The following is a 15,470-nucleotide window of genomic DNA, read 5'->3' as shown; positions in this document are numbered from 1 at the left end:
TGGGGTCCTGAGCTATAAGGTTGGGAGGGGAAAGGTTGGATCGGGAAGATGACCCTAGTTTCGCCCAAGGTGGGGGCGGGGGCTGGCTGCGCTGGTGTGAGGTGTGTCCTGGGTGAGGCTGGGGTGCCCTGTGCCCTGGATCCCGATTTTTAAAATGGTTATTCTGCAGTTCAAAGTTTTTTTTCCTTCTCACTCTTGGAGTGTAACTATCAGGGTAAAACTGGCAGAACCACCCGAAGTTAGTGATTTAAATTGCTTCTGTCAGATGGTTCCCAGCCCAGCACAGCCGTCCAGTGAGTTAGCACTTCTGGGCAATTGCCAGGTAAACCCTTATGTGGGAACCTCCTCGAGGGATTCCCCACTGCATCGTAGGGGGACACCTAAATGCGACGCTGGGGAAGCAGAATGTTATGGGCCTCTATCTTTCACTGAGATCACAAATGAAGAAAAGAATTTCAAAAGAAAATATATCTCTCAACATATTACTCAAATGATAAAATTATAAAATAAATTTTCATACCTCCATCAGTATTCTTTATGTACGAATTATGATGTTCTCGAGGTTGTCCAAGGTCACTCCACAGAACACTGTTAAGCTTTTTAAGGCTGACTTCTATTTTCCCCACCTTACTGGCGCAGTGAACTTTAAAAACAAGTTGCAATTTACTTCTAATAAACAGCACATACAGAAAATGGTGTTCAACAGAACTCAGAACAGTCTGGAATTCCACGTTAAATTCCTAATGGAACACTAAATTGGAGCCAAATTGTAATTATCACAATCGTACATCTTCTTGTTGAAGGTGAACTTTCAGGTCAATTTTACATCAACCGAAAATTGTTGGAAGTCCCTGCCTAAATTTCTGATACATGTCATAGGCAGGAGAAAACCAAAGTTGGCATCATGCACTTGGAAAACTGTCCTTCTATTTTGGATGAACAGTACGGAGCTTCTAAAATATATCAATATTTTATTGATGCATTTTCCGAGATTAGTAAGGAAAGTAAGCAGGTACTTAATGTGAGACATTGGTGTAAACAGACAATTATCTTGCAAGGAACTAAGAGCAAAAATAGTATTAACTGCAAGCGTGAATAACATTGAATGATAATTTCACTATTATTTGAAAGCAAGCAATTTTATTAAAATTCTACATACCAGATACTACCTCTTGTACCTCATGACTGAGTTCTATACAAAAAAAACAAAGAATTTTGTCAATGTCAAAAACATTTCACAGTATTTACAAATAAAGTAAGACAAAATCTATATGTAGGATGAATTGACATAAAGAGACCTGAATATCCTCTAAATGCTGTGAAGCAATGAGAGTGAATCTATGATCCCATTGGTTGGATGGGTAAATCCCAAGTCACATATTGTCTGGGAAGATACCAACTTTAATCTGGTGAGTGAAAAGTCACCCAATCCAAGTTTGACCATTTGTTCTCAAGCTGTGAGCCATGCTGGCAAGGACACATTTATCACCAATTGGTGCTTGTCCTAGAACGATGATGGGCAGCACGGTAGCATTGTGGATAGCACAATTGCTTCACAGCTCCAGGGTCCCAGGTTCCATTCCGACTTGGGCCACTGTCTGTGTGGAGTCTGCGCATCCTCCCCGTGTGTGCGTGGGTTTCCTCCGGGTGCTCCGGTTTCCTCTCACAGTCTAAAGATGTGCAGATTAGGTGGATTGGCCATGATAAATTGCCCGGAGTGTCCAAAATTGCCCTTAGTGTCGGGTGGGGTTACTGGGTTATGCAGGCAGGGTGGAGGTGTTGACCTTGGGGAGGGTGCTCTTTCCAAGAGTCGGTGCAGACTCGATGGGCCAAATGGCCTCCTTCTGCACTGTAAATTCTATGATCTATGATGGAGCATCTTCTGCACAGTGATTTTTTTCACAACGGGGTGGCACAGTCGGCCATTTCAGGACACATTCAATTAGCAATCAAATAGGAGTGAATTTACCACAGCATGTTGGTCGCACCACTCTGGCTATAAAAAGGCAAGGGGAGCCCACCCCTGCTCCCAGTGGCTGCCCTGCAGTAATTCAACACTGTGAACATACTTACGTGGTTGGAGGCGGAACTTCCATCACGATCTCGGGAGACATTCACCCTCAGAGAACTGCCTGCCAATCTGTTTGGCCGGCAGCTCTCTAGTCTCAGGAACGCCACTAGGAGCAGTGGCCACTGCTGGGACTGCAGCCAGTCCCAACGAGGGGTGTCTGGACTCAGAGGGTCTTGAAGGGGCCAGGCTGACATGGCCTGCTGAGGGAGGTGTGGGGAGGCGTCAAGAGTTTGAGAGGCTGGTGGGGAAGGTAAAATTGGGGGGATTAAAGTCGTCACTATTGTTTTGATGGGCACAGGGGCCACGAATGAGGTTCCCGCCCCACCTGTCCGCTTGCTCGACACTAGCCCATGCAGCGAAAGTGATAATGGTTTCACGGTCATCATTAGACTTTTAATTCCAGATTTGTAGTGAAATAAAAATTTCAACATCCACCGCGGTGGGATTCGAACCCGGGTCCCCAGAGCTTGCCCTGGGTCTTTCGAGTACTAGTCCAGTGATAATATCACTATCCCATCGCCACATTCAGTGGTCATTAATTGGCCCAAGGATGGGCAGGTTGCCCAGCAGCTTGCCCATGCCGTTTAATTGCTGACGGGGCAGGAAGGCAGCGGCACGGTGGCCACTGGATTTTACATATCCCCTGCCTTCAACTTTCCTCCTATACACCCCCTCAGGAGGCGGGAGAATGGGGTCACTGGAAACAAGCGTGCAAAATTGAGCCCATAGTATGTAATTTGAGTTTTTCATCAGACAGAAAAGGGAAGAATGAAAAGTGCACTTTGCTGAAGGGCATTAGTGAATCATTTGCTTAAATTGGGTGCTCCTGGAAAGTGCCCGGCTTCAGAGATTAAGTCTTGATGCAGCATGAATCACTGCCTTTAGAAGAGAAAAGGAAATTACAAATACTCAACATCACCTTAACTATTCTGATTAGACACTTGTTTGCTAAAGACTTTGGCCTGAGTTTTTTGCCTGTTGCGCTTGTGCACTGGACGGGCCGGGAAGTGGATGATTTCACACTGGCTGGCCAATTAACGGACAGCTGGCGTGAAATGCTCACTGAGAAACGCTCAGGCTGCTAGAAAGGGTGGGAAAAGGATAGGAGCCAAGGAATGGAAGGTCTCGGCTGGCATTTCTAATGTGCTCACTTAGATGGCCTGCCGTTGCAGTGCTGTCTCAGGGAGCTGCTGGCCTGTGGAAAATAAAATGCAATGGGAAAACATTGCAACGAGTGTCTGGGCAGCACATTCAAACACAAATTTCAGACACAGACATCTTTTAAAATTTAATTTCAGCCACGACATTTAACCTGCCCAGGATCGAGGTTGCAGCTAAAACATAAAGGCTGCTTTGGCAATCGGCCCGCCCTACAACTGTAAAAGCAGACGGGCCATGTCAAATCATGTCTCCTTAATGGGCTAAACTGCCTACTTGGTTGTCAGCAGGTGAACGCCCGACTCTCGCGTGAGCCCGCCAACCAAAATATCACCCGTGCATGATGCCGGGATGCGTGCCTGATGTCTTCTTGCACAATTTTGCACACTTCCTAGCTGTGCACATACCCGTGCAAGCAACGCAAGATTCTGGCCTTGATGTCGTACGATATTATAAATGACAGGATTTGCAGATCTATCTCGTACATTTCATATAAAAAATCGGGCACCTACAAATTAAAGTTCCATTCTAACCCTTATTTGAAGGCGTGGGAGATAAGGCAATGGTTGTGTAGGAGGAATAAAGGTCATTATAGTCAGAATAAAGGTCAAGCTATCAGTATTCACAGTTGTTAAGGAATAAACGTGAAAGCCACTTCCAGTATCTGAACACGTACAGTTAAATGCGGAAATCAGGAAGCTGCAGTCTGAATTGCCTTGGGCATCTAGAAGCTGCACCACACTGGCACAAAAGCAAGCAAGTTGTGGTGAACCTTTATAAAACATTGGTTTAGCCTCAACTGAACTGTTGTTTCCAATTCAGGGCACCACACATCAGAAGAATGTGGTGCATTTAGAGAGAATGCAGAAAGGTTTCACAAGAATGTTTCCAGGGTTGAAGGAATTCAATTTCAAGGATATATTGGGGAAACTGGAGCTGCTTGCATTTGGGAAGGCAAGCTTGACAGGGGGTTTGATAAAATCATGAGGGGTCTGGACAGAGTACATCGGCAGAAACTGTTTCCATTGGAAAAGGAACAAGAACTAGACGGGAACAAGGAACAAGAACTAGACTAGTACGGGAATTGAACCATGCTGCTGGCCTGCTAGGTCTGCTTTAAAAGCCAGCGATTTAGCCTGGTGAGCTAAACCAGTGTGGCATGAATGTTGCTTACCACTTAACAGACCAAGCCTGAATGTTTTCCAGGTATTGCTGCATACAGGCAGACCTTTTCAGTATCTAAGGAGTTATTAATGGGTACCGAATATTGTGCAATCATTATTGCTGGGTACGTACTGTTTAACAGCACTGCCAATGACACCTTCAATCACTTTGCTGCTGGAATCAGTCTACCTGAGATAGACACAACTGGTAACCCTTCCATCTTATGCTGATGTTGCGCCATTGAACCACCTGACATTGATGAGCTAGTGCTGTAAACAACCTCTCTCATTACTTCAACCCACTGTTCCTAATGCTTTCAATGTCATAATTTGTGAAATTTTCAAATCTTTCTCCAGAAAAAGAAATTTCCCCAAATTTACCTTCCTTTTTGCTCCAATCCCCTGGCTGAAGATTTCAATGTTTACTATGAGCCATGGTTCTGCTTTTCTGCTTCAGGCAAAATGGCATCAAATGATTCATTGGTAAATTCCCTTCTTACTCGAGGATCAAGGACAACTTCAAACTCTCCCTTTTTGCTGCAAATCAACTCCTTTAACCTCCCTTATTCTCCCCATCTATTTTCATTTCTGATCTGAAGTACAAGGAGCGTAAACATTTCATCGTCAAAATGAAGGTCAAACCATTGGCTGGTCTTCTATAGAGTCTTTTCAGAATGTACCACTACTTTAAAGGCTGTTGGTATCTGTGACAAAATCTTGCATTGGCTCATCATCCTTCTTTAGATCCAGGGCAGGATTCTCCGACCCCCTGTCGGGTCGGAGATTCACCGGGGGGGGGGGGGGGGGGGGGGGGATGAATCCCGTCCCTGCCGGCTGCCGAATTCTCCGGCGCCGGAGATTTGGCAGGGTCGGGAATCGCACCGTGCAGGTCGCTCGCAGTGCGCCCCCCCCCCAGCGCTAATCCAGCCTGCGATGGACCGAAGTCCCGCTCGTTCTATGCACGTCCCGCTGGCGTAGATTGGAGTAGGTCCCTTACTGGCGGGACCTGGTGGCGCAGGCAGGCTCCATGGTCCTGGGGGGAAGGGAGGGTGATCTGGCCCCGGGAGGTGCCCCATGGGGGCCTGGCCCGCAATCGGGCCCCACCGATCCGCTGGCAGACCTGTGCCGTGGGGGCACTCTATTGCTCCGCGCCGGCCATGTAAGCCTCCGGGATGGCCGGCGCGAAGATGAAACCCCCCCTGCGCATGCGCGGGAATGACGCCAGCAGCCGCTGATGCTCCCACGCATGCGCGGACCCACGTCAGCCGGTGGAGTCCCTTCGGCCCCGGCAGGCGTGGTGCCAAAGGCCTTCCATGCCGGCCGGCGGGGCGCAAACCACTCCGTCGCCGGCCTAGCCCCTGAATGTGCGGGGGATTCCGCAACTTTAGGGCGGCCCGACGCCGGAGTGGTTCCCGCCACTCCACTGTGCCGTTTCTGCCCACCCCGCCGATTTCCGCCCCCCATATTTTTAGGTAAATGGACAATAGAAAATTTTCCAAGATCATCAAAAATTGTTGGAGGCATTCCATGCCTTGTAATAACATTTCCTATTTTCTTTCAACATATGCTATCACAAACATTTTTTACTTGCAATCATCATTTTAAAATAACATGAAAAAATAAATTTCTTTAAAATTCTTAAACCGTTTAGTTCCCGAAACTGGGTGCTGAACCATATGAGTTTTAACATTGCAACAATGAACAAATTCAGCCTTGAATTTTAAGGTACATTTTCAGCAATTAATTAGCAAAGCGTTCAAAAATATAATATCAGTGATTAATATGTAATGAATAATGTACATACAGAATGAAAACGCTCATCTTATTTTCTGATTTAGTAAACCAACAGCAACAGGGAAGCACGTACATACCAAGGTGAAGGATATAAGAATATTCGTGTTGACGAACTTCTGTTCTTAGCACACCACGTTCCAAGTCAACAATCACAAAATCGGAGTTGATGTCCTTTGAAATAATTTTGCACAAATTAGGAACTGCCGCAAATTCTATGCTCCCTAAAATTAATAGGTTCAGATTGAGAAATAAGCAGATTTATAGATACTTGGAACAACTGCTCATTTTACATGCAAGTAGCATTTTCAATTACTGGTACCATTATGTATATTATAAATAGTCATATCAAATTCCTCCCTTTCCTTTCGAAAGGAATGTGTAATTTGTGAGTTGGTACCAGAAAAGATCATCACTGATTGTTAAAAACGCTTAGCAAGTGCACTGAAATCTGTGAGATAAAGGATTCTGTCATCTCTACCTGATTTGACCTAAGTGTGACTCAAATCCAAATGACTGTTCACTCTTCATAACATCGGAAGATACTCTGCTGTACAAACTAAGACAACTAAGGAGGCTGGGTAAAAAACATCTGAGTCAATGCCACCCACACACTGAACACAATTTTTTATAAAAGCAATACTTGGGGTGGGTAGTGAGCTGTGATCTGAAATGCTCATTACGAGAGCCAAGTCTGACAACTACATTAGCTCAGCAGGGGTTCTGTTTTGACAAACAAAATGGATTGTCGACGTCTTTATGTGGTCGCAACAAGTTGTTCAGTGATCTCTTTTGTCTCAATATTTATTTTGATAAGATTATCAGGTGTGAAGTGGTTATAGCTAATGCTCCTGATTGACACTTTAATAGGGCTCTCGGCACGGCATTTTGTTCAAAGATTTTTGAATGAGTGTTTTTTTCGCTCATCATTTCCACACTTGCTATTAGATCATAGATCATAGAATTTACAGTGCAGAAGGAGGCCATTCGGCCCATCGAGTCTGCACTGGCTCCTGGAAAGAATACCCTACCCAAGGTTAACACCTCCACCCTATCCCCATAACCCAGTAACCCCACCCAACACTAAGGGCAATTTTGGACACTAAGGGCAATTTATCATGTCCAATCCACCTAACTTGCACATCTTTGGACTGTGGGAGGAAACCGGAGCACCCGGAGGAAACCCACGCACACACGGGGAGGATGTGCAGACTCCGCACAGATAGTGACCCAAGTCGGAATCGAACCTGGGACCCTGGAGCTGTGAAGCGATTGTGCTATCCACAATGCTACCGTGCAATGGCTCATTGCTTCTGCGAATTCTGGGTGAATGGGCACAAACGTTATCAGGGGCCATGGGGTTGGGGTGAGGGATTACTTAATTGTTTTATAGGATAATGCCATCGCTATTAGGTCAGCAAATCCAGTTGTGCCAAACACCAGATTTAACCTTCACAAGGCTGTCAAATCTCAGCATCTTAACCATAGTCTTAGCAACCATCCCTCACTGCGCCAAGGCCAAGATCTGCTCCTCCAGAACTGGTCTTCAGTTCCCCGTCGGCCACCCCCACCGGCTGCTCCGCAAGGGCCACTAGGCTGAGCTGTTGGATGCCGGAGCCCCCATCTACCTGGCCACTATGGTGGAGTAGCTGACGTCTGGGATCGTTGAGCTGGCAGGCAAAGCGGCCTTGGACAACAAGACGACCAGCATCGTCCCTTATCTCCTGCAGCTCGCCATCCATAATGGTGAGGAACTCAAGAAGCTGCTGGGAATGGTCAGGGCCATTCCTGAATGGTCACGCCCAGGGCGTGGTCCTGTCCAATATGCAGGCTGTGCTGCTGCCTAAGAAAACCGGGAACCCCAGCAAGGTTTATGCCTGAGGGCGGGGGGTGGGGGTGGGGCAAGACGAGGGATAAAAATCCCTCACTGCTCTTGACAATTAAGAGTCAACCACATTTCATTTCATTGCAGTGGGTCTGGAGTCTCATGCACGCGAAGCTGGGAAAGGATTGCAGATTTCCTTCCATAAAGGGTATTTGTGAAACAGACGGGTGTTTACAACAATTGATGATCGTTTAATTGTCACCAGTATTTAGGCTAGCTTCCAATTTCAGATTTATTAATAAATTGAATTTAAATTCTACCAGCTGGCCTCATGCGCCCAGGGCAATAGCCTAGACATCTGGCCCCGGAATTTCTGAAGGAAATGAATGAATGAATGAAAATCGCTTATTGTCACAAGTAGGCTTCAATGAAGTTACTGTGAAAAGCCCCTAGTCGCCACATTCCGGCGCCTGTTTGGAGAGCCTGTTACGGGAATCGAACCGTGCTGCTGGCCTGCTTTCAAAGCCAGCGATTTGAACAGGAAAGATTAAGACCGGAGAACAAAAATATAGTGGGTAAAGGGGCATCAAACAAACAAAAGGTAAAAAAGTTCACCAGTGAGCACGGTGGCGCAGTGGATAGCACTGCTGCCTCACGGCGACGAGGTCCCAGGTTCGATCCCGGCTCTGGGTCACTGTCCGTGTGGAGTTTGCACATTCTCCCCGTGTTTGCCTGGGTTTCGCCCCCACAACCCAAAGATGTGCAGGGTAGGTGGATTGGCCACCCTCAATTGCCCCTTAATTGGAAAAAATGAATTGGGTACTCTAAATTAATTTTTTTTTAAGTTCACGAGTGAACACACAAGACAATGTGTGAAAAATAATGTATCTGCAGAGAGAGGAAGTGATGAAAGAACACAGACACAAAGTGATCACAGGTTTTAGCCTATCAAACAGGGACAAGTACAGGATATTGGCAGAGTGTCACCTAGCTTGAAGATTCCTAAGAGAACTGAATCAGTGCTCATTAGGAAAGTTGAAGAGTGAGAGAAATAGTGTGACAAGAAAACGGTGCACCATGAAAGTTTACAGAATTATTAGTGACACAAGTGTACCCTGCATAGGTACAGGTTCTCGACAACATAAACTAGTTGACCTCCCATGGCATTACCCATAAATCAGAGGATATGCTGGCCGCTTTACCAAACTCCAAAAATTCCTCCAAAGCTTTGAAATCCGATATATTCTGCTGGCGTGCTGTTTAGCCCAGGTATCCCTCTTCACTGCACCCGTAACCTTCGCTACCCCAATTCTTTTCTTTTCCAATTAAGGGCCAATTTAGCATGGCCAATCCACCTACCCGGCACATCTTTGGGTTGTGGGGGTGAGACGTACACAGACACGGGAGAATGTGCAAACTCCACACGGACAGTAACCCGAGGCTGGTGTCGTACCCGGGCCCTCGGCACCGTGAGGCAGCAGTGCTAACCACTGCTCGATCGTGCCGCCCTAACTTTGCTACCATTTAAGACACCTTCTGAAGAGGAGAGACAAAATTCACTAGGGTAGGAGTAGATTCATGGTATTTTGGAGCACTTGGGTAAGGCGACATCAAGGGTTTTACTGCTCCTTCCTCTTTCCACCTCTTTCTCCTTTAATATTCATTTGGCTTATGCTGATTTTTTTCTTTCCCTTCCTCTGACTTCTATTTTATGACTTGTTCTGTGCCTTACATTAGCATTTCATTTCCCACTGGGAAAGTGGAGCGGCCTTTCAATTAGTTGAACTAACAAGTGCGGCTCTGCGGTTTGCTAAGACTATGGTTAAGCTGCTGAGATTTGACTGCCTTGTGAAGGTTAAACCTGGTGTTTGGCATAACTGGATTTTCAACTGAGAGGGGGACTTGATAGCATCTGGTGACGGCTCATTAAGTACCAGTGGTGAGACCATACCGGGCTCAGCTGAAGGTAAAATCTATTCTAAAATAATATCCTCAAATATTAGAGCAAAAGGAAAACCCGATCAGAATGTCCTAGAAGTCTTATGCTGGTGCTTTCTGCGCCTACTCAGAGTTAAGGTGGCATCAGCAAATACTTTGGAGACAAAATGTTGCGTTCGGAGGCAATTAAAATCAAACTAAATATTTTAGTGTGGGAGAAATGCTAAGTGGAACCAGTGTTACAGACTTGAATTGTGCGTACATGCATATACACACAAATATTCTGAAGTAGGCACTGGTGGACAATGAGATGCTGATAGAAAATTGAACCCGTGATTCACAGGTTCTTTCAGTCATTTATTTTATCCAGGGGAGCACTGATAAGTTAAACTGATCTTCAGAATTATTCAAAGTATGTGCTTCTTCTCCTTCTCCAGTGTCCGACAAATTGCCCAACATGCCGACAGAAAGCAAACCTATTGCAGTCAGCTAAGATTACACGTCATCTGTCCAATGGCGTTTCTGCCAGTGGTTTTATTCTTGAGTACATACCTTCTTTTTGGTGTATATAACAACTGTGATTGTGTCCTCTGTCTGAAACCATTCATGTCTGGTAAAAGTGTTAAAAGAAAATTGAGTTGGATGACAAATACCTTTTGAATTCAGAATACAAAATATTTTCACAGTCGAAATTAAGTGAGAGAGTAACATCCGTAGCTGTAAAGATCGGACATGGAATAGAAAACTAGAAAAAGAACTGGGGGGTCCTTCACGTGAAAATGGTGAGAGGAGATTTTGCAGAAGCTTGCAAGATACCAAACAATAGGGAAAAGACAAGCATGAAGCGCTACATCATGGTGAGCCTTGGGAGCAGGTCATCAAGAGTCTGAGGTTTCAGTGATGAAAGGCAAATTTGTTCTTTCGCGAAGAAAACATATCCTCCTTCCCCAGTTTGACCCATATGTGACTCAACTGTCCCATACCAAGGCAATTAAGTCTTAACTGGTTTCTGAACTGGCCTAACAAACCAAGCTGCTTTATCAAATTGCTACGCAGTTGAATAAGAAAGTTCATCAATACTTTCTTGGGGTAAATTAGGAACAAGATGCCAGCCTTGCTAATGATACCCACGTTGCTCACATTATTCTTAACAAGCCATTTATTTAGGGTGATGACTGAACTGCTTGAATTCAGAATCCAAAATACATTTTCACTGTCAAATGGACGCGAGTGAGTAACATCCATGGCCCCAAAGAACAGAGATCTGATGGAAAACTAGGAAACGAGAAAACAACGGATTAAAAATAACTGATGTCAGAAAGAAGTTTTTTCCGTACTTGAAATGGACATCTGACAAATTGGTATTGAAACATTAAGATCACTCAAAACCTAGTTCTATACCTTAAAGGGGGGTGGAGTGGGGAAGGGGGGCGGGGGGGGGGGGGGGGGGGGGGGGTTTCATAGGCCTTTCTCTTTTGGAAGAATTGACTGTATGGCCACCCTCATCTGTATATTTCCTGAAAACTAAAGGGGCGGGAGTCTCCCGTTCCCCAGCTGCGTGTTACTCAGCGGTGCGCTGTTTGCTTGCCACATGAACATGGAACATAGAACACACAGTGCAGAAGGAGGCCATTCAGCCCATCGAGTCTGCACCGACCCACTTAAGCCCTCACTTCCACCCTATCCCCGTAACCCAAAACCCACCTAACCTTTTTTGGTCACTAAGGGCAATTTATCATGGCCAATCCAGCTAACCCGCACGTCTTTGGACTGTGGGAGGAAACCGGAGCACCCGGAGGAAACCCACGCAGACACAGGGAGAACATGCATACTCCGCACAGACAGTGACCCAGCGGGGAATCGAACCTGGGACCTTGGCGCTGTGAAGCCACAGTGCTAATCACTGTGCTACCGTGCTGCCCAATGTGATTCTATACTCTTGCCACTTGTCAGTGGGATTTCTCATTGAAGCCACCATATGCTGCCAGAAAATCCGCAGGCAGGAAGAGAGAATCTCAATGGCCGGAGAATTTCTCCAGGGTATCAACCAGTTTACAGGATGAAGGAAAGAAGTGAAACACAAGAATAACAAGTTTATGGGAAAGAATATTCTTAGAAGTTGAGAACAGCTGTTTGTGGATGCAGTGAAGCTCCTTCAAAAATTTACATTAGGTCTTCCTCGTCGACCATTCTCTTGTCTTATCGGAATTCGACCCCCTTTTCCCATTATCAACACACTCTAAAATGTTTCCATACGTCACCTTGCACGTAATAAACTTTATAGATATCCAAACTGTTAAATATTTGCACACTCAAAAAAATAAAATCAGAACTGAAACTAGGGGCATGATCTAACTGAAAACTTTCAAAGCTTCATTTGTGCCAGGTTTTGCTGAGTTTCTCCCTGGCTCTGTCGGCGAGTTTCCCACCCCGATCTAACCAGACTTAGTTACTTTTTTGGGCCATGGGGAATTTCTCACCGGTTTAGTCGACACTTCGAATTATTTTCACCTCTGGGGAGCTGAGATCGGGCCGCCATTTTTGAAAGGGTGCCCCGATCTCTAAGTGAGCGTGTGGGTCCCCACATATGAGCAATGTCGCCACATATATAGGCATCACCCCACACCCCCAAGTGATGACACCACACTATGGAGTCGCTGAAGAGCCCCCATTTTCAGGCCTTCACACAACCCCTTTCAGCCTCCATTGCTTCCAGGACCCCCCACTCTTCACTCCCAACCTTCCAAAGGCCCCATCATAACTGCCCAGCAGCCCCCTACCCTTTAAACCCCCCCTCCACCTTCCTTTCAGGGATGTGGCCTCCTCCCCCCCCCCCCCCCCCCCCCCCCCACCTCAGGCCCTGACTCTTAGCAGTCACCCTGGCAGTGCTCCTGCCGGTTTTTCAGTGCCACCCGGGCACCTTGGCAGTGCCAGGGCGGCAGTGGTCAAGGTGCATGCATGCCAGGGGAGGACCAGGGGGCCATCCTGCCCTGTCCCTAACTACCCAGAGGCTCTGGATGCCCCAGGAGACCCCCCCCCCCCCAGGTGCCGTTCCACCTGGTACATGTTTGTGCGGACCAGTACTGAACAGTGCCTGGTTGGGGTTCCCTGGGGAGGTCGTTAGATGCCGGGAGGTCAGTAGATCCCGGGTGAGTGCACCTAAGTAGGTTTAAAACCTACTTACTTAGGCACCCATGGCTTGGTCACGCCCACTGTAGGTGGGGTCCTGATCGTACTGCCTCGCGATGTCCGCGTAGATCTCACGAGATGAACTGGCTGCCAGGAAGCCTGCGGGTGGCGTCTCTCGGCATCTACCAGCCAAGTCCCACTCCCATTTTGGCGCAACATGGCCGATAGATCGCGCCAATGCTCTGGTTTGGCAATGTCAAACTTTAGCAAATACACTGTCTCAGAGTTTACCTTCTTGATAGTTTATTAAAAGGAATATGAACTACAAATCTTCTTCAGTCAACAAATTAATACATTTTTACTATCTATGTTCTTTATATTTATCACCCCTTAAATAAGTTGGCAGATAAAATTGATGTGGTAGATGATACTAAAACTAGTAGCAATAGGGAAGATGCAGGCGAGTAAGGTGTTGGGGCCGGACGGTTTCCCAATTGAGTTTTATAAAACATTTTGGAATAAGCTGGCGACACTGTTGGTGGAGATGTTTGAAGATGGGGTGGCTATGGGGCCACTGCCAGAGACAATGGGACAGGCATCCATTTCATTGTTGCTTAAGAAGGACAAGGACCCGGTGGAGCTGTTGAATGTGGGTGCCAAGATTCCGGCGAAGTTGGTGGTGCTCAGGATGGAGGAGTGTCTCCCGAAGATGATTGGGGAGGACCAGACGAGGTTTGTAAAGGGCAGACAGCTGTCATCAAATGTGATGAATGTGGTGCTTTCTCCGGCAGAGGGGAGGGACTAGGAGGTGGTGGCAGTGCTGCATGCAGAAAAGGTGTTTGATCATGTGGAATTAAGCTATTTGTTTGCAGTGTTGGAGAGTTTTGGGATTGGGCCCAGGTTTGTGGCTTTTGTGAAATTGTTGTATAATGGTCCGATTGCGCGGTGTGCACACAAATGAGGTGAATTCAGGGTACTTTCCGTTGCATAGGGTAACTAAGCAAGGGTGCCCTATGTCCCTCCTTCTGTTTGCGCTGGCAATAGAGCCCTTGGCCATAGTGCTGAGGAGCTCGGATAAATGGAGAGGGATAGTGAGGGGGGTGGAGCACAGGGATTTCCTGTATGCAGATAATCTGTTGCTGTAGATCTCTCACCCGGCCTCTTCAGTGGGGATACAATGGGGCGGCTGAGGAGATTTGGGGATTTTCCAGGATACAAGTTCAATTTGAGAAATAGTAAGCGTTTCACGGGCCGGGATTCTCCTAGCCCTGGTCGGAGAAACGCTGGGGGGGAGGGGGGGGGGGGGTGGCGCGCAAATCCCGCTATGCCGCTCTGACGTCGGGCCGCTGATTCTCCGGTCGCCATGGCGATTCTGCGCACCAGTTCTTTCAATGTCCCCCGCAGCGGTTCTGCGCGCTCGATGGGCCGAGTGCCCACTAAGTTCTGCCGAGTCCCGCTGGTGTCGTTTGCGTATAGTCCTACCCGGCGGGACCTCGGCGTTCTGGCTGCGGGGGCCGTCCTGGTGGGGGGGGGGGGGGGGCGGGGGGAGCCGACTCTGAAGAGGGCCTCCGCAGTGGCCAGGCCCGCAATAGGGGGAACCGATCAGCGGGCGCACTAATTCCGGGGGGGGGGGGCCTATATTCCTCCATGCCAGGCCCATGTAGGGCTCCACCATGTTGGTCGCGGGCCGGCCGGAGCTGGCTGTGGCGCGCATGCGCGGATCCGTGCCGGCTGTGGTGTGCATGCGAGGACCCATGCCGGCTGTGGCGCTCAAGCACCAGTCACGGCGGGCCAGCTTTTGGCGTCGGAGCAGCGCACAGCACTCCGGCGCCGTTCTAGCCCCCGATGATGGGCAGAATGACTGGTGTCTTCTCCAGGGGTGGGAGTCGAGGTGGTGGGGGGGGGGGGGGGGGGGAATGCCACTTTAGGAATCTGGTAGTGCAGGTGGCTCAGGATTGGAATCAGCTCTGTAAGTTGAAATTCAGGAGTCTGGGCAGCGAACTCTGAGAAGGTGTGATGTTGGAGTAGGGAGACGGAGACTTTTTGGCGAAGGATGAAGGCAGGCTCTTGCAAGGGGTTGGGGTTGCGGGCGCTGGTAAAGGTGCTGCTCCCTTTTTGCCCCAGGGAAGTACTTGGGGAGTCCAGTGATGGATGCCACGCTGAAAATGTGGATTCAATTTCAGCAGCACTGCATGGCCGAAGTTGATGCTTATCCAACGGAACCATGGGTTTGAGCTAACGAGGATGGATGCGAGGTTTTGGGGATGGGAGGAGCGAGGCGTGAGGGAAATGAAGGACTTATTTTTAAAAGGGCGGCTTGCAAGTTTGGAGGAAATGAGGGAGAATTTTGGGATCCCAGGAAGGGTGTTTTTCAGGTACTTCCAGGTGCGGGATT

At 47.7% G+C, this 15,470-nt stretch overlaps 1 protein-coding gene across 5 annotated transcripts in view; it reads right to left on the bottom strand.

Moving 5' to 3' along the window:
• The window catches only part of LOC119967141 (cytochrome b5 reductase 4), a 251,919-nt gene that overhangs the window by 170,322 nt on the left and 66,127 nt on the right, over positions 1-15,470 (bottom strand). For all 5 annotated transcript variants that reach the window (XM_038799281.1, XM_038799278.1, XM_038799280.1 and 2 more), the window contains 4 exons: positions 10,499-10,556; positions 6,264-6,357; positions 1,160-1,192; positions 521-643 (listed from right to left, as the gene is read on the bottom strand). In XM_038799281.1, the coding sequence (XP_038655209.1) occupies positions 521-643; positions 1,160-1,192; positions 6,264-6,357; positions 10,499-10,556 (308 nt within the window). The remainder of the gene's footprint in view (positions 1-520; positions 644-1,159; positions 1,193-6,263; positions 6,358-10,498; positions 10,557-15,470) is intronic.

The sequence above is a fragment of the Scyliorhinus canicula genome, chromosome 6, assembly GCF_902713615.1.
Source record: "Scyliorhinus canicula chromosome 6, sScyCan1.1, whole genome shotgun sequence".
In the NCBI taxonomy this organism is placed as follows: domain Eukaryota; kingdom Metazoa; phylum Chordata; class Chondrichthyes; order Carcharhiniformes; family Scyliorhinidae; genus Scyliorhinus; species Scyliorhinus canicula.
This window is presented reverse-complemented; position numbering and strand designations above follow the sequence as displayed.